At 39.1% G+C, this 24,850-nt stretch overlaps 1 protein-coding gene across 10 annotated transcripts in view; it reads right to left on the minus strand.

Annotated features, from left to right (window-relative positions):
• Positions 1 to 24,454, minus strand: part of BLTP1 (bridge-like lipid transfer protein family member 1) — a 141,477-nt gene extending 117,023 nt beyond the window's left edge. For all 10 annotated transcript variants that reach the window (XM_048508691.1, XM_048508698.1, XM_048508695.1 and 7 more), the window contains exons 1-12: positions 24,335 to 24,454; positions 14,099 to 14,268; positions 12,422 to 12,545; positions 11,597 to 11,713; positions 11,289 to 11,367; positions 10,489 to 10,553; positions 7,992 to 8,178; positions 6,657 to 6,738; positions 4,483 to 4,676; positions 3,390 to 3,469; positions 1,594 to 1,744; positions 304 to 460 (exon numbers count right to left, since the gene is read on the minus strand). In XM_048508691.1, the coding sequence (XP_048364648.1) occupies positions 304 to 460; positions 1,594 to 1,744; positions 3,390 to 3,469; positions 4,483 to 4,676; positions 6,657 to 6,738; positions 7,992 to 8,178; positions 10,489 to 10,553; positions 11,289 to 11,367; positions 11,597 to 11,713; positions 12,422 to 12,515 (1,206 nt within the window). In that variant the 5' untranslated portion in view covers positions 12,516 to 12,545; positions 14,099 to 14,268; positions 24,335 to 24,454. The remainder of the gene's footprint in view (positions 1 to 303; positions 461 to 1,593; positions 1,745 to 3,389; positions 3,470 to 4,482; positions 4,677 to 6,656; positions 6,739 to 7,991; positions 8,179 to 10,488; positions 10,554 to 11,288; positions 11,368 to 11,596; positions 11,714 to 12,421; positions 12,546 to 14,098; positions 14,269 to 24,334) is intronic.
• Between the last annotated feature and the right edge of the window lie 396 nt (positions 24,455 to 24,850).

Raw genomic sequence — 24,850 nt, forward strand, 5'->3', positions numbered from 1 at the left:
ACACTGCAAGCTATCACCATCATGGATGGTTATACTGCTGGGACTGATGAGAAAGAGCTAGCAGACCAGATGTGATTAAAAACATGGGCAAAAAACTGAGGGACTTAAAATGAGCAATTGTGTTACAGAGAAACATTGTTGAGTATCTAAGGTACTGTAATTATTCATTTTAGGTCACAAGGAGAGGAATGAATAACCGCTTTACCAAATTAAGAGATGCTAATGAAACTGAATTCTGCATTTAATGGTTATGCAGACGCATTGTTTGTTGAAAAAAATGTGTTTTTAAAAAAAATTAATTACCCTATTTTTTGTGAAGAGTAAATCAATGGTAGCATCTGCAATTATATTCATACGCAGTTCAAAAGCAAGGATCTGCCGGGGCTTCCCAGGCTGTGGAACTTCTGAAACTTTCATGATTTGGTAATCTTGCGGGAAGAAAAATTTCCACAAACAGTCCCTAAGAAAATGAGAAGAGTAAAGGAGTTACTTATGAAAAGCAACTTGGTTTATCAGTTTAAAGATATTTTACAGAGAATAACATCCACAAACAATAAATAGAATACACTTGTTGAATGTCATATTTTTTAGATATTTGACCAGTGAAGATATAGACCAGCTTTATCTTTGTATGCGCAAAATCCATTCACCATAATAGGACTGAGGGCAGCAGAGAATGCCTACTACCATGCTTCTCAATTGTTTTGCTTTGAAGGTCCCTTATCTGCTAGCCTACTTCAACTCCCTTCATACTTGGCTAAAGGGAATAGCATTCTGAGCTTGGTCATCTCTCATCGAAAGTAATCCTCTGAAGAAGTTTCAGTCTTTGCTGGAATGCACTTGAAAACAAACATGAGGATTCTACAGGACACACTGGTTAACATTCTTTGCTGCTTTCCACATAGCGACAGTCTTATGTAGTTCCTAGTTGTTGCTGCAGTGAAGTGGGGCTTCCACATAGGATATTTCCCAGTAGTTTTCTTGCCCAAGATCCTGGGCAGCTGCTAACATCCCCCCCCCCCCGCCCCCGGGCACGCTTTTCCCCAAGGCTTATGTAACAACCTGTTTATCAAGTTCTGTCAATTCCTAGATATAAGACTCTAGCCCCTTAAATTGCAAAGATATGCTTTTTAGCTTGCATCTTTATAGCAAAAGGAATCAAGACTTCTGCTTAAATGTAAGCTAGGGATTCAAAGAACCTGAAATATAGATGGTTATAATGTTATATTGATATAACAATATTCAGCCACCCATTAAAAAAATATAAAAAGCCCCCCAATGGCCACTGTGGGAACCGGGCAGAGAAAATGACTGCTGTGTGGGTGGCTTGGAAGACTTCCAGATTTTGCTGCAATCTTTCTTGAAATTTTGAAGGAAAGAAGGGTTGGAAAAAAGAAAAGATCAGAGAGATCGTGGGAAAGATCAGAAAAAAGCTGGGGAAGCCAGTGAGGTGCATGAATGTATTGTAGTGCTGTGGTGAAGCAAGGAAAAAACCCTGCTTTCCCAACAGCACTGAATTATGGGCAAACATCCCAAGAGGAAATGATCTTTGTCTGCTTCAGCAGAGACAGTCAAAAGGATTCACCACATTACCTTTGCCTGTCAGCCCATGGACCATAGTTGAAATCGGTTCCTTTCCCACAAACTATGTCCAATCCCCAACAAGGAGGGAGGTCTTGCAATTTACTGTCCTCACTACTTGTTTCTTCCTCATTATTTTCCTCTGTTTCTCCTGGAACAAGACCTGTATTTTAAGAAGAACAGCAAAAACCAAACTCGTAAATAAATTTTCCAAGAACGTATCTATATACCTTTCCTAACTGGCAGAAAACTATGCAGTAAAAATGCGCATCACACGTCCACAAGAGCCATCTTCCTCATTCGCAAAGAAATCTGAAGTGTGCAGATAGGGTTCTAGAGACGTTTGTAAAAGGCATGTGACCGAAATGTTTACTGCTCCCTTGAATAGATGCAATACAACCCAATTCTGACCACATTTGACATTCATGCTAAAGAACTAAACAGAAGTTAAAAAACAGCAAGATCCCTCTCAGAGGGTGATAGCTCGTTAGACAAATGTGGACCTTTTCCCTGCTTCTCATGAAGAAGAAAACTAATAGTACAAGGAGCAAACAAATCCTATGTTGATTTCTGATCTCACTCTAAATTTGAGGCCTAATCCACTGTAGCACATCTTATGTGTTAGTGTCCTCAGGCTAGCATTTTCTCTTTTCTTTTAATGTTATTTTAATTTCTTTTAACTGTAATCTTTGTTAATTCTTCTACATTATGTTCCTCTAATGCATTTTCCCTTCTGATTGTAATGACCTTAGGTCACACACAATACACTTATCTCTTTCTCTTGAGGTAGAATCTTGAATCATCCACTAGAATTAAACAACATCTCAAAAACATGTTCAGATCCTGTTGAGTACTTGAGTTAAAAAAAGCAAAGCAAATGTGCACTACAGATCACTGTGCACTGTTTTAACACCCAACATAAAGTGTGAATCTAGATAAACCAACAGTACAACAGTAAGTCTATAACACATGGCCATTTTAAGACTCTAGTTCGGGGGGGGGGGGTGTTGATTCTAAACTTCTCTGCCCTTGACTATTTCTCTTCTTCTTCTGCTATTGGATCCTTTCTCATGCAGCATAAGCCTACTCTATATCAACCTCAAATGTTTCTTTTTCCCCCTTCCAGTACTTACTAATGTGCTACCATCGCTGAATAATTAATATCTTCTTGTTAGAGGGCAGTTTCCCGCAGAGCAGCACTGATTTGGATGCTGCTCGAAACTCCCTCTTAGGATAAAGAGGACTGTGGGAATAAACGTTGGAGAATCAGAGCTCTCTTCACCAGAGCTTGGCAAAGGGAGCTTTGACTCTCAAAAGCTTATACCCCAAAAATCTTGTTAGGCAGGGGTCTCCAACCTTTTTGTGCACTTCTGGAATTTTGACATGGCACAGTGGGCACAGCAACAAAATGTGTGCCGCAGGAGACACAGCGAGTGACAAAATGCTTCCCACAGCTTAACTTCAGTGATACAATGTAGATCCTTGAGCTGTAGTGGTAGCAGCTGCCAACCAACATTTTAAAAAAATCAACACACCCAATCACATTTCCGATAGTCAATGAGAAGTCTTGCTGGGCAAAAGCCCTATCTGGCCCCACCTACTTCCTAAAAAGATTTGTTGGGCACCACATTGTGGTCCCTTGCTCTAAGGTGCTACTGGACTTCAATCTAAATATTCCATAGGAACCTTTTAAAGTCAGACAGCTAGTTATTTTGATTACCCAAGTTAAAGTGAGGTTGGTTGAATGGAACTGAGCTTCCATGACTGATATTAGGACTGAGACCTTAATCATAAATTCAACAATTTACCTGGTTCATCCATATAATAGTAGATATCAACATCATTGGATTGCATCACAACAAAGCCTTCTCCCATTAATCTTGGTGGTCTGTTATAAAGAAGACAGTGAAAAATACACATTCTTACTATAGTGTGAAAAGGCAACTAAAAAGTTGCTGCTGAGTCATTTTCTATTCAGTCATTTTTGTAAAATATACTTATTCAATACAATGGGCACTATGAAAACATAGCTTTTAAAAATATACAGGGCATTTTCACCAAAATTTGAAGACAAGACCACTAGGATAGATTTTTTAAAATTAAAGTTAATTTACAGTCCAATCCAGATGGGTGGGGAGGGCAAAACTGCATTATGGAACAGTGGAGTCTGGCTGCCGCACAGCTTCATGTCAGCGAGATCCAGAAGTAGGCACCATCAGGAAGCTACAATGATGTCCAAGCGGATGCCAGGATTGGGGTGTGTGTGTGTGTGTGTGTGTGTCAATGGGCATTCCCAAGGGTAGAGCTGACTTTAGTTAGCTTCCATTGGCATTTCAACCCAGGAAGTCACCTTCTGAGCCTGCAGACTTATGCCACATGAAAGTGCAGCATAAGTCTGCTATCCCAATGGGGTGATTCAGGCAGCAGGAGGAGTTTTTGATTTCCTTACTTTCTGTGCTACCTAATCCTCTTTTGGGGCAGCACCTTCACTGCGGTGTCTCCAGTCACCGCAATGCTCTCCTCCTTCTGGACTGCACTGCCCAAATAGTAAAATTTACACTCTGAGTGGGGGGGAAATTCTCATCTTCACCTAAATGATGCAGTTTTAAATCCTTACTTCTAATTTTCTCCTAATTTGCCGAAGACTTGATTTGCCTTTCCAAAAAAGAAGTGTTATCCTTGCCCTAGATTTCATTTGTTAATGGATTTCCCACTAAAATAGAATCTAAGCTCATAGGGACAGATCATCTTCAGTAATCAGAGTGAAACACAGACATAAAGGACCAACACACACACACACCCTTTATTTGATAGTGTACAGTGTCATGAGACAATCACCTTGGAATTGACATTGAAAACAATATTTTACATGAGCTAATGCTTTGAGTAGGAATTGCTTACTCATCACTTTGAAGACCAACATATCTTGGACTTGGAACAAGCATGACTCTAACATTTTCCAGTTTTCCTTTTACAATGTGCATAAACTGATCAAGATGACTTGAAGGTGGTTTTGTTGTATAAGTTAAGAAAGCATCATCAAAGTTAATGCAGATTGTCTGAGGCAGGTAGTGATTCCCAAAGGCCAAACGACCCTAATTTAAGAGAAACACAGTTAACTTTAAATCTTGCCATCAACGTTAAGGAATGAATAAGACAGTTGCTCTTTATTTAAGAACTATAACTTGTTCCTGAACAGTTTGTTAGAATTATTAATTTATTTACTTCATTTATACCCCACCTTTTTCTCCAGTGAGTACCCAATGTGGCTTACATAATTCTCCTTAATTTTATCCTCACAACCACTCTGTAAAATAGGTCAGAATGAGAGTCTGTGGCTAGCCACCCAGCTTCCATGGCAGATTAGCGATATGAATTTGATTCTCCCAGATCTCAGTCTGACACTCTAACTACAGAACCACTCCATAAACAGAATGATAGTACTGTTACTCATTCTTATGCTGCATCAAGCTTTACTAACTGTTTAAGCAAACTTATAAGTTTTTCACAACATACAGAACAGGAGATCGCCCCTTAGGAATCAGGTCAGCACTATTTATGTGAATTCAATTAATCATCTTTACTGTGTATGATATTTGTTTGATAAACCACTAACAGTGACTGTACTGCCACTGAAAATAAGGTTACTTTGTATAGAACATAATTAATTTCCCAAGAGAAGCTGTATCTTCTCCGGGCCATTTCTTATTAGTGACCTATATAATAATTCTCCGAGGAACTTTCTTCTCAGTTGGACAAAGATTGAGCAATATAAAAATGAAAAACAGCTTATTTATCACATGGAATACAGATGCAGAAGCGATCTCTACAGAACTCTTTGAACAACGGACTTCTGGAACCAACATAGCACTATAGTAAAATGGAAATCAATGAATATGCAGACAGAAAACAGAGTTGTGAAAACAGCTTTCAAAGCGATGGGTCTTTTTATGCAAACAGTACAGTCTGCCCAGTGTTAACTTTCAATTTGGTATTAAAATATGGACACTAGACTGACCTAGCAAGCCATATTTACATATGATATTACTATATCCCTTTCCCTGATGACTCCCACACTTTTATAGTTCTGTAAAATGTTCAGGAGATATTTTTTAATAACACAACACAGTTATATGGTTATAGGCTAGGGAAATTTTAGGCAGCTTTCACAGTACTGTTTGTTGAACCCTTACCCTGTTTTACTATACTGTTTTCTGGATTTTGAAATTCAGTTTTGTTACATTGCCTACTGTATGTATCAAACTGGCTTACTGCATTTTTAAAATCTGTCATCCACCTTGAATCTCAGTGAGAAAGGTGGAGAAGAAATGAGATAAACACATTTCTGTTATGGCAAACCTAATTGGGACTGTTCCAGTTATCCAAACTTGAACTATTAATTGATAACAGCACAGTGCACACCATCATTTTTGTATCCTTTAAAATACAATGGATAACTATCTGAGGTAAGGCCAAGTGTAATTGGGGAGGCTACCCACATAACTTATACCTCTTGTCTTCCACTGTCCATTATTATAAAACACTTTTCAACTAAAAACCTTCAAAAATACCACCTGCAAATTAAAATCCAGGAAGTAAAAAAAAAAGTACATTATGGAACTATTACGTTCTGTAATTAAATATTACAATGAGAATTTGCTAAAAATCACCACTATCTCATTCCTATCAGTAAGATCTGGCAATTCTCAAACATGTGACGTCACAAACACGTGATGTCATCACCCTGTCAGTTTTTCTCATGAGCCACAGCTAATTAAAACATTGGGAAAATTCATAGTTTGATATTATTCTCTAAACGTCCTCAGATATTACTCATACAAGAGGACAACACAGAGCTGCTATTTTCAACGCTTGGTTCCAGCCTAAATTAGTTTGTATAAAGGACAGACATTTTTGGAAAGCTTTTCTGAAACCTTCAAGAAGCCAAATATTTAATCTGAAGATAACAATTATCTCAGTGGCAGGCTTCTATGGCTGCTAAATGCATAGCTTGCTTTCACATTGGAAAGAGGGGGGAAAGCAGGGAAAATGTGAAGAGGAATGTATTTACTTACAGTGCTAACATTGACTTTGATGACAGGAATAAGAGATCTCCACGATGATGAGGGATCATACGATTCACTTTTTACTTTAACACTGCAGGGGAGGGGGGGGAGGGAAAGCATCACATTTACGCAACGATAAACAAGAAATAATTATCTGATACCCAATCATATATGAAAACCAACCAGACTCATTTATTGAAATGTAACTGAATCCCAAGTGACATGCTTAGGCGCCCATTAATATTGCCTCAGGAAAAATAAAAGAGCCCGACTAAGTCCGCTAAAAAGGCCACACATCCACAACACATAGCCACCACTAACTTCTCACTTATATTTCTCCTACATTCTAACACTCCTTTAGCAACATCTTAAACATGCAGAAAGTCTGATGCACATTTGGAGTTTCCCTGTCCACAAGACCCTAGCCTAGCACAATGAAAAAGAGAGATTCATTTCTTTCCACTTAAATGCTCCAGCATTAAATATAGCAGCCCATTAGTGCATTGGATATAGTAGCATGCATCCAAGGCACAGAACACAGTTTCCTTTCTTCCCACTCCCACTGCAACTCTCTGGTGCTCCCTGCAGTTTTGTTCCTGAAAATCAGCATATCTTCAGGAAAAGAATAAAGGTACAATAGGGGTCTACAGTGGGAGGCAGGAAACTGGCAGAAATCACCCCTGCTTTCCAAAGATGAAAGTAGCATATTATCCAATGATTCCACAGTAGTCAGGCTATTTACTTTCAACAGTTGTAAATACTCTACTGGAAAAATAAATTAACATAATATAATTAAGAGTTTGGATTTATACCCAGCCTTTTTCTCCTGTAAGGAGTCTCAAAGTGGTTTACAAAATTTCTTTCCTTCCTTCCCTTCCCACAGCAGACACCTTGTGAAGCAGGTAGGGCTGAGAGAGGTCTGAAAGAACTGTGACTAGTCCAAGATCACCCAGCAGGCTTCATGTGCAGGAGTGGGAAAACAACTCTAGTTTACCAGGTAAGAGTCCACTACTTATGTGGAAGTGTGAGGAATCAAACCCAGTTCTCCAGATTAGAGTCCGCCACTCTTGACCACTATACTACTCTGACTCTTCACCAAATCACCTAAAATTAAATGTCTCTCTATCAAGTTTATCAAATACACCTAAAATTAAATAGCTCTCTATCTAGTACCTCTAAAATTACTGTTCATTTCAATTATCAAAAGAGATAATTATGTTCAAATACACTCTTTATACAATTGAATATGCCATTTTAACATTTTTAGACAGAACAAAAACTGAAAATATGACCAAATAAAAACCCAAAATTCAGACAGTAACTCAAATGAATAAGTTGCTCTACCTTCCAATATCTGACTGCGATCTTTCCCTCCCATTTTCTCTTGTTTTTTCTTCTTCTTTCTTTTGGGGAATTAAGGTTGGTTCCAAACCAAATAGTTCCTCTAGTCGTGAATACACTTCAGAGCGATTGTAGACATGAAATTCAAAATCGTTCACCATGATATACAATCTCGTTTCTGCCTTTGGGTCTAATAAAGTGCAATAAAAATGCAAATTAAGTAGTGTTTAAATAAGCTAACTTCAGTAAAGCAGAAAAGGAACTTCAGGGAAACTGTGATGAATGTATAAATGCACGCATGCACACATGCACACACATACTGATTATAAAACACTAATCCTTAAAGACTCCACTGAAATGAGCGAGGCGTATACACATGCCTGAAATTTCCATTATAATCTTCCAAAAGAATCAGTAATCACTATGCATGATTAGCAAATAGTAGTTCAAGCTTCGATACATCACCCCTTAACTTAAAGCCTGTGGCTACCGGAAATGTGTCCCAGCTCAGGCATTCCATGGAAAATGATTTCTTCAAATATAGCATTTCTTTTTAAGTGGAAAAAGGGCTTATATTTTTTAAAAAGTTAGCAGAAAGTTGATGGACTTTGGGCCTGGCTACATAATGCATTCATCTGTTGCAAAATGGCTGCAGATCAGTCACACTCCAACTGTTGCAAAATGTGAAGTTGCTCTAGAACCAGCGGAGAAAGCTGGAACGAACTGCAACCAAACACACATGGAAGCAGGAACTCTGGGCCATTTTTTCCATCCCTTTTATCCCCTCACCTCTAATTGTATCTCTCTAGGAAGAGATAAAATACACAGAGATAAACAAGGACAGGAAAGAAAAAGGTAGCCAGTGGCTCCTGTTTCCACAGTGTGTCTAACAGTTTTTTACTGCATCTTTCCAGAGTAATTTCAGAATTCTCAACTATCAGATTTTGATTTCCATGGAAATTTATCATGATGACTGTAAGGCTCTGGTGTAATCCTCTCCTCATCTGTCCAGTTTCAACTTTCATGGCTAAATTAAATCTTATATTGCATCCACCACTATTATAAAGGACTGTAGCAGATGACATATGGCCATGCTTCACAATAATTTCATTAATAGGCAGTTTAAAGAGATAACTTCGCATGATCACATGTATCACTGAATCTTCAACTGCAAAAAGTATGACCTAATTAAAAACATTTTTCCCCGTAATTACTTAGAGGACTTTTTTCCTTTAAAGACAAACCGATTACATTTACTCAAGAGACATGAACTGCTTCCAGATTCCATTTGTGTAAACTGGGTCTTCAAACCACTTCTCTCTGCACTTTATATATTTCTCTACCAACTTAAAAACATGAACATTTACTCCTTTCCCCCCAAAAAACCCTCTTATGCTCAAAACACAAAACAGAGCATTCATTCTTTCCCTCTCCAGTAATTCTGGTTATTATTTTTTTTGTCAGTCCCTATGAGGTGGATCCAATCAGCTTTTTCACCGGCCCAATTCCAGTCCTTGCTACAGCCCCACCATATAAGGCTTTTGTCTATGCAGGTCCCATGATCTTCAGTATAACTTTGGGGGTGGTTAAAGAGGACCCACCCTCACTTTTTCTGCAGCGGAAAAGTGGGTTGGATCTACCCACACATAACAGTAAAATGCCTGGTCACCAGATAATGATTATGCAACAAAATTGGATCATAGGCAGGTATACTTTTCTAGCTAGGAATCCTGGGGGTGGGGGTGAGGGGATGGAACCAGCCTAATGAGAACTAAATATGTTCCACAATGAGCAGCAGATGAGAGTCAACAATGATAAATGTGTTAGAGGAGGATTAGCCTGAGACCTCAAAAATCCTGGAAGAGGAAATTGAGGAGGTCTAAACTGTTTACCTCAACACCAAGCTATTACTCACAGGGTCCTGCTTGTATATTTGCATATCTTAGGTCGGATAATAGATTGACTTCTTACTATAACCAATGAAGTAAAATGTTACCCCATTAAAATTGTTCAATATTATAACTGCAATAGAAGAGATAAATAAACCCACTACGCCATAATTTTTGTGAGTTTATTGTAAAAAGTGAGGAGACAATTGCTTTTAAAAACAAAATCTCAGTCTATAACAACCTGGAGAAACAGCCACAAACAACACAGTAGCTACTCTCCTAGACAAAACTATACTTCCTAAAACATAGGTTGGGAATCTCTCTAACTTCTAGAAACCTGCTCCATATGAACAGCTGGGCTGAAGCCTTGGGCAAAAGAAAACAGATAAGAAGAATGGCTAAGAAGAACAAAGTTAGTGCACAGGTCCATCAATTTAACTTTTTTCCCCTTCACTAAATATTAACAAGGAACCATTTGCTTTCACAGCATGAAAGAGTTCTTTTACAGCATTAAAACATTACACTTTTAAAACATATTAAAACATTAACTATATTAAATACATTAAAACATTACACTTTTTAGAATATATTACGCTTTGGAGAAAACTCACCATGCTGTTTCTGTTTTGGATTGTACATCTTCCACCAACGAAATATAAGAAATGCATCTTGGATTCTAAAATACATGTTTCACATAATTGGATATATCAATAGCTAATACTGCATGTTTTATAGAATGAATTATAAAATAGCAACAGCCACTACAGAAACAGATTTTTATATCCCTCTTCTACTATCTCAAAGGACCATCTTAACCCTTCAACTTTTTTGTATTTTCTATAAACCAAAGCCAAGCTACAGACCCAGAGTAAGAGTAAATGGGCCCAGCATAGATTGCTATTGTTTTATTAAAACAAGAGGACTTCATATTTTTTCCATTGATCTTTCCGAGGCTTTGACACAATAACATAAGTGTGCACTTACATTCAATTAGAGTTTCTGTTAGTAGAAAATAAGGATTCACTCTTTAGCATTAAACCTTCTGTAGATGCTCTTGCGGATCCTTACTGAATGTTATGTGATTAACCAAAGTGGAGAGGGGAAGGAAGATGTAGTGCATAAGAGAATACTACTGGCCACATTTCAGGGTGATAAATGCTGGAACATGCATTGGAAACAATGAGAAATCCAAAGATAGTAAAAGGGCAAAAACAGTGAAAATTGTCAACAGATTGTTTTGAGTTATAATAATATTTAATGACTTTTATGGGGTTCATCTTTACTGTACCGGTACAGTTGTTCAAATGAAGTGTATCATATGAACCATATCACTGAGGTAAATCCTGTCTGTTGTGCATAAGCACTGCAACCTGAAGATTTGAAAAAACTGATAAAACGAGCAAATAAGTACCTGATAGACATGTCTGGTGTAATGTAATAGATTTCTCGAACCATGACTTTTCCAGATAGGACAGAGAAGGAAAAGGAACCTGCATTTAAAGGGAGGTTTCTGATAAGTAAACTATCAATGGTACTGAATACACAAAGACACACTACCAAAAATGAAGAAAAATTAGGTCATGTTGATTTCAGTGGTAGAAGCAAATATTTAGTTTGTCCTTTTTATTGAAATAATAGGACTTAAATCTGGTCCTGTATTATTACCACAACAGTTTAGTGTTATTCTAAGATATTTACATTAACACAAAGAAGACTTACCAATATGAATGTAGCCATTTTTACATAATCTGTTCAGAACAAACGTTAAAACAAATCCAATGTTCCGAGAGTTGTAATAAGTTAGGTAAATAATCCAGCCACAGGACAAAATTGTAGCTGCAAAAGAAATTAACATATGCCTTAGTCAAATTTAAACTGTAAAGCACTTTGCAAAGTAAAATACTCATATTATTAAACAGTAATATCAGCAACTGTAGCTGTTATATCAAATTTGTCTTACACATCATAACAACCTTGAAACACAAGCACTGGCAATGCCATAGCCCAGTGAGCTGGGTACATACATGGGCATATAAAGCTCTCTATCAATTTTGCAGTCCTTCAGCCAGAAGACAAGCCGTTGCTGAAGATGCAAGTATTAATATTTTTTAAAATGCTAGAAACCCAGAACATTCAGATCTGCCTATTTTAAGAAAAAGATCTGTTATTTACCTAGAGAACACACAGATGAACCATTATTGAGGTTCTTTCCAACACCCAATTGTACGCATTAAAGTAGTGGTAGTTATGAACAACAGCTACCGTTTGTTCATGACATAATATCGAAAGTAGAAACTGATTTTTCTTTTGGTAGAAAGATGACTGTGAATATGAGGGCAATACTTGTGACGGCTTGGTTCAACTTTTTCTAAAATTGCTGATTGAAAAGATTTGGCGTTTATTTTTTACACTGGACAGGGTAAGGTATCCATCCAACCGACACAACAGAACGATTGACATTTATTAATCAGTTGTTCTACTAAGAACACACATATGTATTGAATGAAAATGGAAGTAATATTCAACACAACCAATTCTACATACCAACTAGGAGCCAAACAACATTAGAGTCATGTTCTGTAAGGAAATTTTCCAATTGAGTGATACTGGGAACAATACTGTTATTTCCTTGGTCCATTGCTGTAATATTTCAATAGGGCCTATATGACTGAAAAGAAAAAAATATTTTTTTTGCAAAGCAATACTAAAAAACACTCATGAGTAATTTTCAACATGCACTTTTTTTTCTCTTGGACACAATTCATTTAAAGAGGTGTTATGATCATTTGAGAACCCTTTTCGTGCAGCATATGTAAGATGTACAACGATCTCACACACTGGAGCTATGGCAGCATTTCATTTATTGGATTTGTACCCCACTGTCCCCTGTAGGGCTCAGACAAGCACTGAATGCACATGAATAAGTCTGCTACAAATGGATACTGCCTACAAGGTAACCTGGGCTCTTCTGTTCAAGTGATGGAATGCCCCATTTTTGAAAATCATAATACAGGATTATATTTACACCCCCACACACATCTTAGGGCCCTTCTGGACATGCAGAATAATGCACTTTCAATCCACTTTCAAGCTGGATTTTACAGTGCGGAATAGTAAAATCTACTTTCAAACAATTGTGAAAGTGGACTGAATGTGCATTATTCTGCATAGGCTAAGTGGTCTTAGTATCAGCTCAATCTTCTGCACACCTCTGAATGGCCAAGAAACATAATACAAGGTGTGATTAGTCAAACAAAGATAGGAGGCTTGTTCAGGATTTTACGCCTGATTTTCAGTGCTTGATTCCACAGGGACAGAAACCAGCTTTAGCTTCACATTCCAGCAGCATTTCTGAAAGCATCTTCATTTTCTCATAGATAAGATAATGACTGCCATTCACTACCATGGAATAAGCAAATCACTGCAAAAGAATGCTTTGGTGCAGCAAACAGAATATCTTTTCACCATTTGTGACACTGGGCAGTCTAAAAGAAATCATGCAGAGATGTGGACAGTGTGCATTTCTGTACAGAATATATAGAAACTTACAACTGACACACACTGGTCTACACAATATACAGTCTCTTCCTCTAAAAGCATTCTGCTAGTAAAATGGCAGAAGTTCTGTTAATGCTGTATCAGGATGCATACATCAAAAGGCAGAAATGTGACTGTATAAAGGGCCAATCACAATCCCTGGCATGATATCCAGTGTACGCACTGCCTGCCTACAGACAGGCCAGAAGCAATCATAGCAAAAGTAGGTTTGCTGTTCAGGTCAGGATTACAGAGCAGGTCAATTAGTACAGTCAGCAATTATGAGATCACCCAAACTAAGTGCTGCCAGCTAAGGACCAGCAAATTCTAACAAATCTGGGGAGTATGTCTGGAGATGATAGAATCTCAGGTTATATGACATCAAATCCTCTGCAACACACCAGGAATTTGTCAGACGACATTTACAAAAATGGGGTAGTTCTTAGCGCATCATAGAAGATGTGACATCACTTCCTAGTGCATCATAGAAGATGTGACATAGAAGATGTATTATCACTTTCAAGTCTTTATCATAGACATTGGGGAAATTCTGAGAGTGTCACCATCTACCATATTCCCCTCCAATTTTTCTTCACAGATTTCTCAAAATCCAGTAGAAGATCTAAAACAACTACATCCTGCCAGTTTCCAAGATTTCAACAAGAATAAAGACAAAGTTACTACCGTATAGGTCAGAGATGCCAGCATTGGGGCCACGTCTCAGATTGAGTGCTATGCTTCATGGATGGTTCTTTGGCTCGGAGTTCTGTTTGCCATTCCCTTGCTCAGAGGCCAGCCATTGTCTTGCTGCAAAGCCTTTCCTTTCCAGTGATGTTTACCGAGGCAACAAGGTACTAGATAACAAAACATATTTAGTGAGATTTTCCCTTGCGGAAAATGAGGAAAAGACTCACTACACAATTCCCAAAATAGTTGGACAGCAATTTCCCCTTATTGTATTTTGAAACACCCTTGCCAGAAAGTAATGGATTTATAAGCACTTATAAATAAGCACTTCTGCTTGCAAAACAGAACTGTCTCCTATTGTCGTTCCTCTGATGGTTCTTTGAATCTAACCATATCAGTCAAAAGATACGCAGAAAAATATGTTTTCTCTAGCTTACCGGGGGGGCAAACACTCCAGCTGGGATTGCCAATTGGCTTGGGTAAAAATGTCTGGAGTCTTGGATATTTCAAGCTTTTCATGGCATGGAGTTAAGCATCATTCCTTGGCTCTACTGAGGAAACAGGACACTTTTACTCCACAACAGTTGACAACCCTAGCTGCGAGCTATGAATTCACACATCAGTTTTAAAAACTTCACTGGATGCTATTTAACCTTGCAAATGGCAGAGATCAACAACTGCCTATACATGTGCATTTCCTGTTGTGCCTCCCACCTGAAGGAATAGCATGCTCTTGAGAAGGTCAGGAAGGCCACGGCACTTCTAGCATTCCATAAACTACGCAGAACAGAATTCAGAAGAAGGGTTTTTTGATAAATAGGACTATATTAAAATGCAATGGTTCAAGAAGGTACTTTAATAAAAGGAAAGGGACAGTGGACTACAGTATTGTATATCATCAGTATACCTAATTCTCAAATCTGTCCCTATCTGTGGGACACATTGTCAACATATCTAATTCTCAACACAGCCTCATCTGTGAATATTTATAACTGGACACTGGAGCCACAAGCAAGACAGATTTTTCTGCAAACGTTGGAAGAGCCCCAAGACTGTAGAAAAAAAGATAAAATCGTGGATGTGTTTTTTTAAGACATTGGGAGTTCAAATCTCCAACTAAAAGAACCATCTGTTGCTTTAGGAAAATGACTTCCTCAGTGGCCACCACTGGACAACCAGAATAGTATTGCCAGGCTTCAACTTTTGGTTCCTGTCAGGAAAACGTAAGGAGGAGGGGGTCTTTTCAGAGCTGTTTTGGCCTTTGAGGGATAACTCATTGGAGCTAAGCCTAGCAGCAGCCATCAAATGTGCTACCACAAAACTGGCTGCCTACTACTCTTCAAGAGCAACCACCCCACTAAAGCCAGCATGCTGTTGCAGTGAGCATTGTAGACTGGGACCTGAGAACCCCCGGTTCAAATCCCCACTCTGCTGTGGAAGCTCCCCAGGTGACTTTCAGCCAGTCAAACACTCACCAACTAACCTATCTCACAAAACTGTTGTGAGGATAAAATAAATAAAAAAGTAAACTGATACAGTAAATATAATCTAACCTACTGAGCTGTGGGTCAAGCTTTTCCAATAGAATCTTGCTCCTGAAGATAACATACTCCCAAACCTAATGTTTCTGCACAGTCTTCATGCAGATTCTATATTCTGAAAGTATTTTAAAATCTGACCTCAATATAATAACTATGTTATTTCCACTAAATACTAAATAATGTTGTACAGGCAGCTTGGTATCCCTGCTGATTCTAGTTCTAGCATACTTTTGCCATAGCTGAATACTTCACTGTAATTTAAAAAAAATTCCTGGATTTTTAAAATGTTCTATTCAGGCTCGTGCTGTGTATCAGGGAAGTGAATGGTTCCTTATAGGCTGGAAATTCAAAGTGATCTATTTTTCTTTAATGATTCTCGACACTTTTTCATTAAATATTACCAACATATTGGGAGAACACTTTATATTAAGAGATGGGACATGAATTTTGAATAAAGTGGCTTGAAAGTCATGTAATTTTAAACAACTCAACTGAACAGTGCATTTCAAACAATGCACAAATACTTCAAGAGAAAGAGAGTTCCTGCTTGACTTTAACAAAGCACAGTGAGAAAGCACTTCAAAACTAGGAAGTAAATCCCAGAGAGGCAGCAGCAATAGTCTTTCACAGTAAAAGGTGCTGTGGCATCGTGAACAGATTTATTGCAGCATAAGCTTTCTGGGCTACAGACCACTTCATTAGAACCATTAGATTAGGAAAGAAGATTAGAACCATTAGATTAGGACAGCACAGAAGAGAGGCAGATACCAGCTCCACCACCTGGCATCCCTTTCATCTTCACCTTACAAGTATCACTTCTGGCTTCTACCAGCTACATGCCAACTCTCAACTGCTCCTAGAAGAGGTATTAAGCATTAGGTATTAGTATCAGGGCACCTCTCCCAAACACCAAGAACTCACTGCTGACCACACTGCTGACCGCTCGGCAATCTAGAAACACCTGAAACACAGCACCCCCGGAAAAGGTGATTTCTGACCCATTTTAAATGGAAAACAAGGGTCCAAACAGCCCAAGTCAAATTCTGGTTCCTTACCACCACTGTGTGGTGACAGCTTTAAATTTCTCCACTATTTCTGCTATCTTCATATTAGCAAAGTTATACAAGGGCTGCTCCTCACCATGTAGGCCAGCTGGTTTTATTCACCCTACTGCAAGCATTTACCTCTCCTACCTGTTTCCAGTACTTGAAGAACCATGGCATACAGCCAGGTGGAACAGAGGCAGACTCCAAACAACTACAAAGTGAGCTTTGCAAATTGGCCAGTAAGTGACTGCCCATTTTAATTGTATTGACTGTGTGAGAAAGCAAACATAATGCTAGGTGCAAAGATTTTTTTTATCATTCTTCACACTAACATAGATTTGGCAGGCTTGATTTGTAGAACTAGTTCACATGTTAACTGTTAACCAAAGATTTGCCATTGCATGCAAGTCAAATTACTGAGACATTGCTTCAGTGAAAAGCCTGATCAAAAGAACAAAGATGGCGCTGTGTTCCGTAATGTGTGGGCCAGCAGGATAAAACTAGAGATGACCATGCTACACCTTACTGACCACTCCACACCCAGGCCAGCACAGAGCCAAGTGCCATTGCGTCCATGCTCCTTCTCAGCAGCTTGGGTGCAGTGGATCAGCAAGGAAGGATATGGCAGCTGAACTCCTTGCCACTCACACACTGCCTGTGCTCCTCCTCAGTGGCCACACCACACAGAGACCAAGAGGACCCAGCCAGGTACCACTGGACTCAGGGCAGCTGCTGATTGGGATTTTTCTGGCAAATGGCCAATTCACCTGGCAGGACTTTCCTTTGCAGAAGCCCTGCTGATTCTTTCTCAGTAGAACAGTTTTTTCTACCTGCTTAATAATTCTATATTTAATAACAGTTCCCTTCAATTTACCTGGAAAAGACATCATACTACTTGCCCTATAATTACACTACTTGTCCTACAATTTATGGATCTCTTTATACAAATCAGTCTTAGCCTTGCTACCTGGACTCTTGGACCGGAAGACAAATGTAATAACAAGTTGCACATCTTTGTCAAATGAACAGCTGCACATCTGAATTCCTGAAGCCCCTTAAAGGTAGTTTTAATTTGCCCATCAGTACTAGAGCGTCATCTGTAATCACCTTTATTTGACTCATTTCTTCCAGCATTCTACCTGAAAACAATAGTTCAGATGTAAGCAAATGTCGCATGCTTCTCTCCAGAGTGAAAAAAAACAAATGTTAAGAAATCATTCTCTTCACTCTCTCAACTTTCATTTAGCAATAGTTTAAACCCCTTTGTCTTTTATGGGCTGCACTGTTCTCCAGTCATGCTTCTGAAGTAATTAAAGAAATCGATACTGTTAGACTTCATGATTATTTAGAGCTTTTTTTTAGTCCACCCTTCTCTAAAACCAGACTCAAGATGGATTTTTGGCAATCTACGTATAATATCTTATGTCTGTTAATACCAGCTTACAGTTCTTTGCCAAAACCAGCAGCGCTTACTCCCCATCTTGTCTAGGCAAAACATACCAGTTTACTTTTCAAATGAAGTCTTCTTTCCTTTTAATGATTTTGTTCACTTGTTAACCACACTGATCACTTCTCACATTTAGCGAAGCTCATCCTAATGTGCAGGATATGTTTCGAGCGTCTATTATTTATTCACTAACTTATCAATTTACATCATTTACACCCCTCCTTTCTCCTCAGTGGGAACTTGGTACATCTTACATCGTTACCTTCTCCTCCAATAACTTTGTGAAGGCAGTTGGGTTAGAGTGCCTAACTGGTCCAAGGCCACCCAGCAAGCTTCCATGGCAGAGCAGAGATCTGAATAGGGGCCTCCCAAAATCCTAGCCTAGTACACTCACCAGCATACCACATCACACACTGTGGATTTAAATAATTTCTAAGCATGCTAAAGGGATGTGACCAGTGGTGGGATTCAAATGACTTAACAACCGGTTCCGGTGGTGGGATTCAAATAATTTAACAACTGGTTGTTTACAAGCACCATTTTAACAACCGGTTCTGCCGAAGTGGTGCAAACCGGCTGAATCCCACCACTGGATCTGACCTTCACCCACCTCTTCAGCTTTCTTTTGAATAATCCCCTAATTTTTTTTTAGATGTTTCCTCCTCTGGAACTTTTAGTGCACCCTTCCAGTAAAATAAATGCTGAAGACAGCACTGTCTTCCCAGTTTCTGACCACTGCAATATCCCATCTCTCACAAGTTCCTGAGCACAACTTAGGAGGACCCAGTCTTTTACCATTGCCCCTGTAATTGGCTCCACGACCAGCTGCTCCAAGGCTCAACTACACACAATTAACTTGTGAGATATGTAGCCCCAGTATTTGGCAACAGCTTATATCTTAGACAACTTTAAAAGAGGATCAGCCATATTCAGGGAGGAAGGGTTTATCAAAAGCTTTGAATATCAGAAAGAACAGAAGAGGGACAACTCCTTTCTATGATGAACTTACAAGATGAAAACCCAGAACTAAAACCTGCCATCTTAGACCACATAACTTATCAGGACACCAAGACCTGAAACAGATTTTGCCACAGCAGGCAAGGAATTTAAAAAACAGTCATACGCTCAGGTGAAATGTAAATATAAGACTAGTAAGAACACTCCAGCTATGAATAATCTGAGAATCATCTAAACGCACAAATCATTTTAGATTCTAGCACATGTTCGCTTGATACATCTTCATGATGGATCAGATCAAGCCCTTAAACATCCCTAAAAGTTCTAATATAGCTTTTGATTTTTTTATTCTTTTCACATTTTAACAATGACGTAGCTATAGCTCCTAAGATTTCCAATCTGTTAGTTCTTGAGCAATTCCATAAATGTTATTAATGTTATTTTCTCTCATGATTCAACTGCTTTTCAAGTATCAGAGCAAGTGCTTGACATTTACATGTTTTTGTTTGCCTTTTCATCATGGAAAACATCAACAGAGCTTAGGACTGAAAGAAAAAGTATGTTTGTTTAGCTGCGATGGAGACTGTAGAGGAAGCAGAGCCAATTATCTTGCCAGCAATACAGCCTCAAAGACTTACATGCAGAATATCTCAAAAATACTCCTAATACAAACATATTTACTATCATGTTGGACAGTACCAGAACTTATTCTAAGTGGCATTGATAACTGCATGTAAAATTACATAATGTAAAACTGCTTGGAAAAAAAATACTCCAGAACGTGGATTATTAGAAAAAAAACCAAAGCAACAAACTAAAATTGACATTATAATTCTGCTATTTGCTTGGATCCCTTTACATGGGCCCAGATTCCAAAATTTTCATCTGCCATTCTATCTGCCAGTCATTCCTTGGTAAAATCTTTTGGACAATCTACAACCTGCTGGGGATTTCGATCATCTAAAGTAAGAGGACCTGCCCCTTATCCCTTTTTAGAAATTTGATCTGGGTCAAAGCCAGAGGTGTAGCAAGGGGGGAAAGCACCCGGTGCACTGGTGCGTCCTCCGCCCCAGAACACCCCTGCCACACCCTCATAGGGGCGCATGCCCAGTGCGTTGCACATCCCCCCCATCCCCTTGCAGCTACGCCTCTGGTCAAAGCAATTCAAAAGTTCAAGTACATTGTGCCCACAAGATCAAATCTACCAGCATGCTTGTTAATACTCTCAAATGTAAAAGATGGACATGATTTTCAAAGAAGCCAAGTTGATTCTTCATCAACAAGATTTGCTCTTCTCTGCAACAATCCTAAGTATATTATATACAGAATAGAAATGGAGAGATCAGCCTGTATCTAGCCTAGTGCTAGGTACTCCAACTAGGAACAAGTCACCAACAGCAGAACTCCAACTAGCAACTAGGTCAGGGATGCTTTAGAATCCATAAAAATCAACTGCTCTGCTAGTGAGATAGGTTCTCCCACCCAAATTCTAGCTTTCCCTTCATAATGTTTCTCAACAGTTTAGCTGAAATAAACGTTAGACTGAAAAGAAAGCAAAAATCACAGAGCTCCTACCTCTACACCTTTTTACAAAACCAGCACTACATCTGCTACCATCAAATCCTCTGGGAAGGAGAAAGATTTTTGGCAGCATATTTCATACTTCAGTTACTGGAACGCCATCATCACATCTGAATTTTTAAAAAGCTTTTCAAGAAATGTCAAAAAGCTCCAATGCTGTGATATTTTAATTGGTCAATTAGTTCTAGAACTTCATCTCTTGTCACTTTCATCTGACAGCTTTTCCAAAATGCTTCCCAAAAACAATGGTCTGGTATCTTCTTCGGGCAAGAGACTCCCTGCCATCTTCTACAGAATTGTCAGTTAACATTTCCTTCAAAATAATTTTTTTAAGCATGGCTTCTCTCACTGTGCCTTGATTAGGAATAATTCTGCTAGTCTCCTGAAGCATCCAGAGAGGCAGATGTTTTATCACACAAGCAGGAAATAGGCAGTTCAAAAGTGAGAAACACATAATGGAGGGACCCAAGAAAGCAGTGTTACCATCAGCAGACACTGAACTCCAGAACCAAGCATTGCAAAACAGTACCTACACATGTATCTACAGAAGAGCCCCAATTCAAGGTCACAAGAAATTTCGTCTCAAAATACATTTCTGGGTTGTTGTTTTTTAATAGCACTCATTTATATATAAGTGCACACAAAACTGCAGCCATACTGTGGATTTTTTCCACTGGCCTTCTTTAACAAAGGCATCCTCTGGGTGCAATCTGTGGAGAACTCATACCTCCACAGCAATTTGCTGCGTTTTCCAAGACTCTGTTGCTTACAAAAACAAAACAGCAGCATAGAAAAGTCCATTATACAACACTCTTAACAGAAGGGGGGAGGGGACACCTACTGTGCTCGACAACAACTAATACAGAAACTTGCCACTGATTGCCTGGAACAGAAAAGTCTGACTATTAATATCAGCAACAGAATATAACAAGAATGTTCTCACTAGTATTAACCATTTATTCAGTACCAACAGCGAGGTGGCTGTTTCAATCTGGATAGTCCAGGCTAGCCTAACCTTGTCAGATCTCAGAAGATAGGCAGGATCAATCCTGGCAAGTATTTGGATAAAACACCACCAAGGAGTGCCAAGATTATAACGTGGAGGCAGGCAACGGCAAACCACCTCTGAATGTCTCTGGCGCCCGAAAACCTTTCAGGATTTCCATAAATCAGATGTGACTTGGTAGCATATGTGTGTGTATTCCAATGTTTATCCCTTGATCAGAGAAATGTGCCATATGCACAAAACCAGTTCTCTTCCTAAATTTCTCCATAAGTCCTGAAATATGCTGCTGGCTTTTAAAAAAAAACCCTCTTCCTGAAAGAACCACATTTGTCAGTTAAAGAACATTCAAACATCCTGAATGTTTTAAAGCAAGGATCAAAAAGTTCCAGGTGACAGGCTGCCAAGATGGCTAGGAATTTCATTGTGGTGCCTATAATTTTCATCAATTATTTTATTGCGTCTCTTAACAATCCTTAGTTTGCACAAAGTACAAAACTTATTTATCTTTTCACATCAGAGTATATTTTATCATATGACATAAAAATGAATGCAGTGCTTGTTATTTCTGCTTTATATACTTCTATGGTGACGGATGAATTCATTTCTTTACAGGCTGCTTTCTACACTGCCGCCAAAATTCAGTTAAATAAAGCCTTAAAAAGCAATCCGGCAGTTTTGAGGAATGAAGTAGTTACGAGGAACGTGGAAAGGGGATGGTTACCAGTAAGTGTCCTGTTGCAGTAATGACAGCCGTATTTATTTATGCTAGTGACAAAGACTGTATTCCAAGAATCTGGAATGAGGCCATGATTTGGCTTTGTGGCAGCAACAATTAGAAAAATGTGGTCACTAAAATAAGAGCCCCTGAAGGCTGAAAAATAAGTCTGGATCCTAAATGTTATAAAAGGCTCATACATTTGGCAAGTCTGCCTTAAAGATTAACACGTTTGTGGTGGCAAAAGCTTTCATAATGCCACTTCACTGGATACTTAATGTTTGTAACAACTATCTGCAAAAGCTGATGCATTAGATCCAAGTTCAGTGTTAAGCATCTTCATGGAAATGAGAATGAACAACATATTTTACATCCTTGAAGTTTGTACCACTGAACTAATATTAATTAACTACAGGTGACAGAAGGATCACCATCAGAATCAGTTGCTAAGCTTAATAAAATACAAAAGGGGTACATGTAAACTCATAAACCTATAAGGAGAAAATGGGGAAGAGCTACGTGTCAGTGGAAGAAAACATTATTTGCATACAGAAAATCTCAGTTTCCGCCACCAGCATCTCCAGTTAAGGAATCGATGAAGATTTTGGGAAAGATCTTGATCTGACTGAGACCCCTGAGAGCCAATGTCAGAGTGGACAATATTCGTTAGGAAGGACCTAAATTCAAGGCTAATTCTGACTTAATTATCTGCTCTTGCACACACTTTCAACATGGAGTGCCAATAAAAAATATTTCAAATATGGCTCATTTTCAACTAACATTCAACTAATTGTCTTTTCAAAGGACTGACAACTGAATATTGAATTAATCGCATAATCAACACCACCCATTCACCAGACATTGTAATACTGCCATTGAATAGTCAGTTTCCTCCTGCATAAAAAGTTATTGGCTGGGTAAAATCCCATTCCTCCAAAGCTACTCAAGGTTGCAATAAACGGAAGGCCAATTTTCCTCAAACAACAAGAGAAAATGTTCCGAACCTCTCCATCTGATTGTCAGTTTCACTAGGACACAAATAGGAAGTGGGAGGTGAGAACGAGTTAAGAGTCACCAGCGCTGCATCGTGATTCTATACCAGTCCAAAGTTCTCATGTGATAATAAAACACTTTCACCTATTCACTGTTTTTCATTTCACTGAAAGTGAAACTCAGACCTTGGAGGAGCAACTATGGCCATCCATTCTATTCTGGAACACTATCCCACATCATACTAGAATACATACTCAAAAATATTTTGCTCCTTAATACTAATTTTATCTATTCTGTTGTATCCACATGTGAGTTGCTTTAATAGTGCTAGGAAGAGATATTCTTTTCAGCTTTTCAACACACAATTCCAACAATGCTGCGATTCCAAACTGCATTATTGATGGTGATCAAGAAAATCAAGGGCTGCAGTTGCCTTAAATAAATTAACACCAAGAAAAAGGATGTAATCTGGTGTGTATAAGCAGGAGGAGAGGAGTGCTCATGATTGTGAATACAAGGAATACACACAATGAATACAGCAAGAAGATGAGGGAGGGAATGGGGAGAGTCCATTTCTTAAACAACTTGAGCTAGATCCGACTTAAGTGATGGGTGCTCACCCAGGAATTGGTAGGGGGAGACCCCTTGGGGTCAGGGCTGCGGGACCATTCCCTTTGTTAAGGTTTTCAGCCACCAGAACCCGGTGAGGAGCTTCTTGAGCATCACCTCTTGGAGGGAGAGCTCTAAGGAAAGGATCGCCTGTCGAAACCCGCAACGGCACTGCCTGGCTGCTAGGAAAGTCACAGAGCCCCCCGAATCAATGCAGGCCCGGGAGTCCTCAGCACCCCCCTTTCTGCAGGACAGCCCACCAGCCCCATTCCCTTGAACAGCAGCTTGGGTAACGGCCGGTCTCCCCCTGCCCGCTCGAGTTCCCTTTCGCCACTTACCCCATTGTCCAGGGTTTACATCCAACCCCCTCTTTACTGCTTTACTACGAACCCGGAAGCCACCGCCTCTGGCTTAGCCGTCTGCCGCAAACACCGGCCATCTCCGCCCTTCAGTCCGGGCTTCCCTCAGTGACGTTGGTCCAATCACAGATAGCAATAATTTCTGACTGACCAATTAAGTTTGGCTATAGCCAAAAGAAGGCGGGCAGTACAACAATTAACCAATGGGGAATATGAAAGCCCTGAAGTGACACCTCCCTGCAGGGCGGAACAGCGCGAGAGGGCATTGTGCGCAGGCGCAATATTGCCCGCTCTCCTAGGCTTCTCTTAATAACAGGTGTATAAAGTGAAACGAAAGTTAGATTAGAAGGGCACGCCTCCTGCCTGGTTGCTTATCTCAAGAATGAGTATGAGTACACTAATACATAGAAAACCCTGTTGTTGTACTCAGCGAAACTTTCTTCTGGAGGAGATTGCTGTCAATTTTGTTTATCGTGTAAGAAATATTATTATTTA

This window comes from Sphaerodactylus townsendi, linkage group LG10 (genome assembly GCF_021028975.2).
Source record: "Sphaerodactylus townsendi isolate TG3544 linkage group LG10, MPM_Stown_v2.3, whole genome shotgun sequence".
Classification (NCBI taxonomy): domain Eukaryota; kingdom Metazoa; phylum Chordata; class Lepidosauria; order Squamata; family Sphaerodactylidae; genus Sphaerodactylus; species Sphaerodactylus townsendi.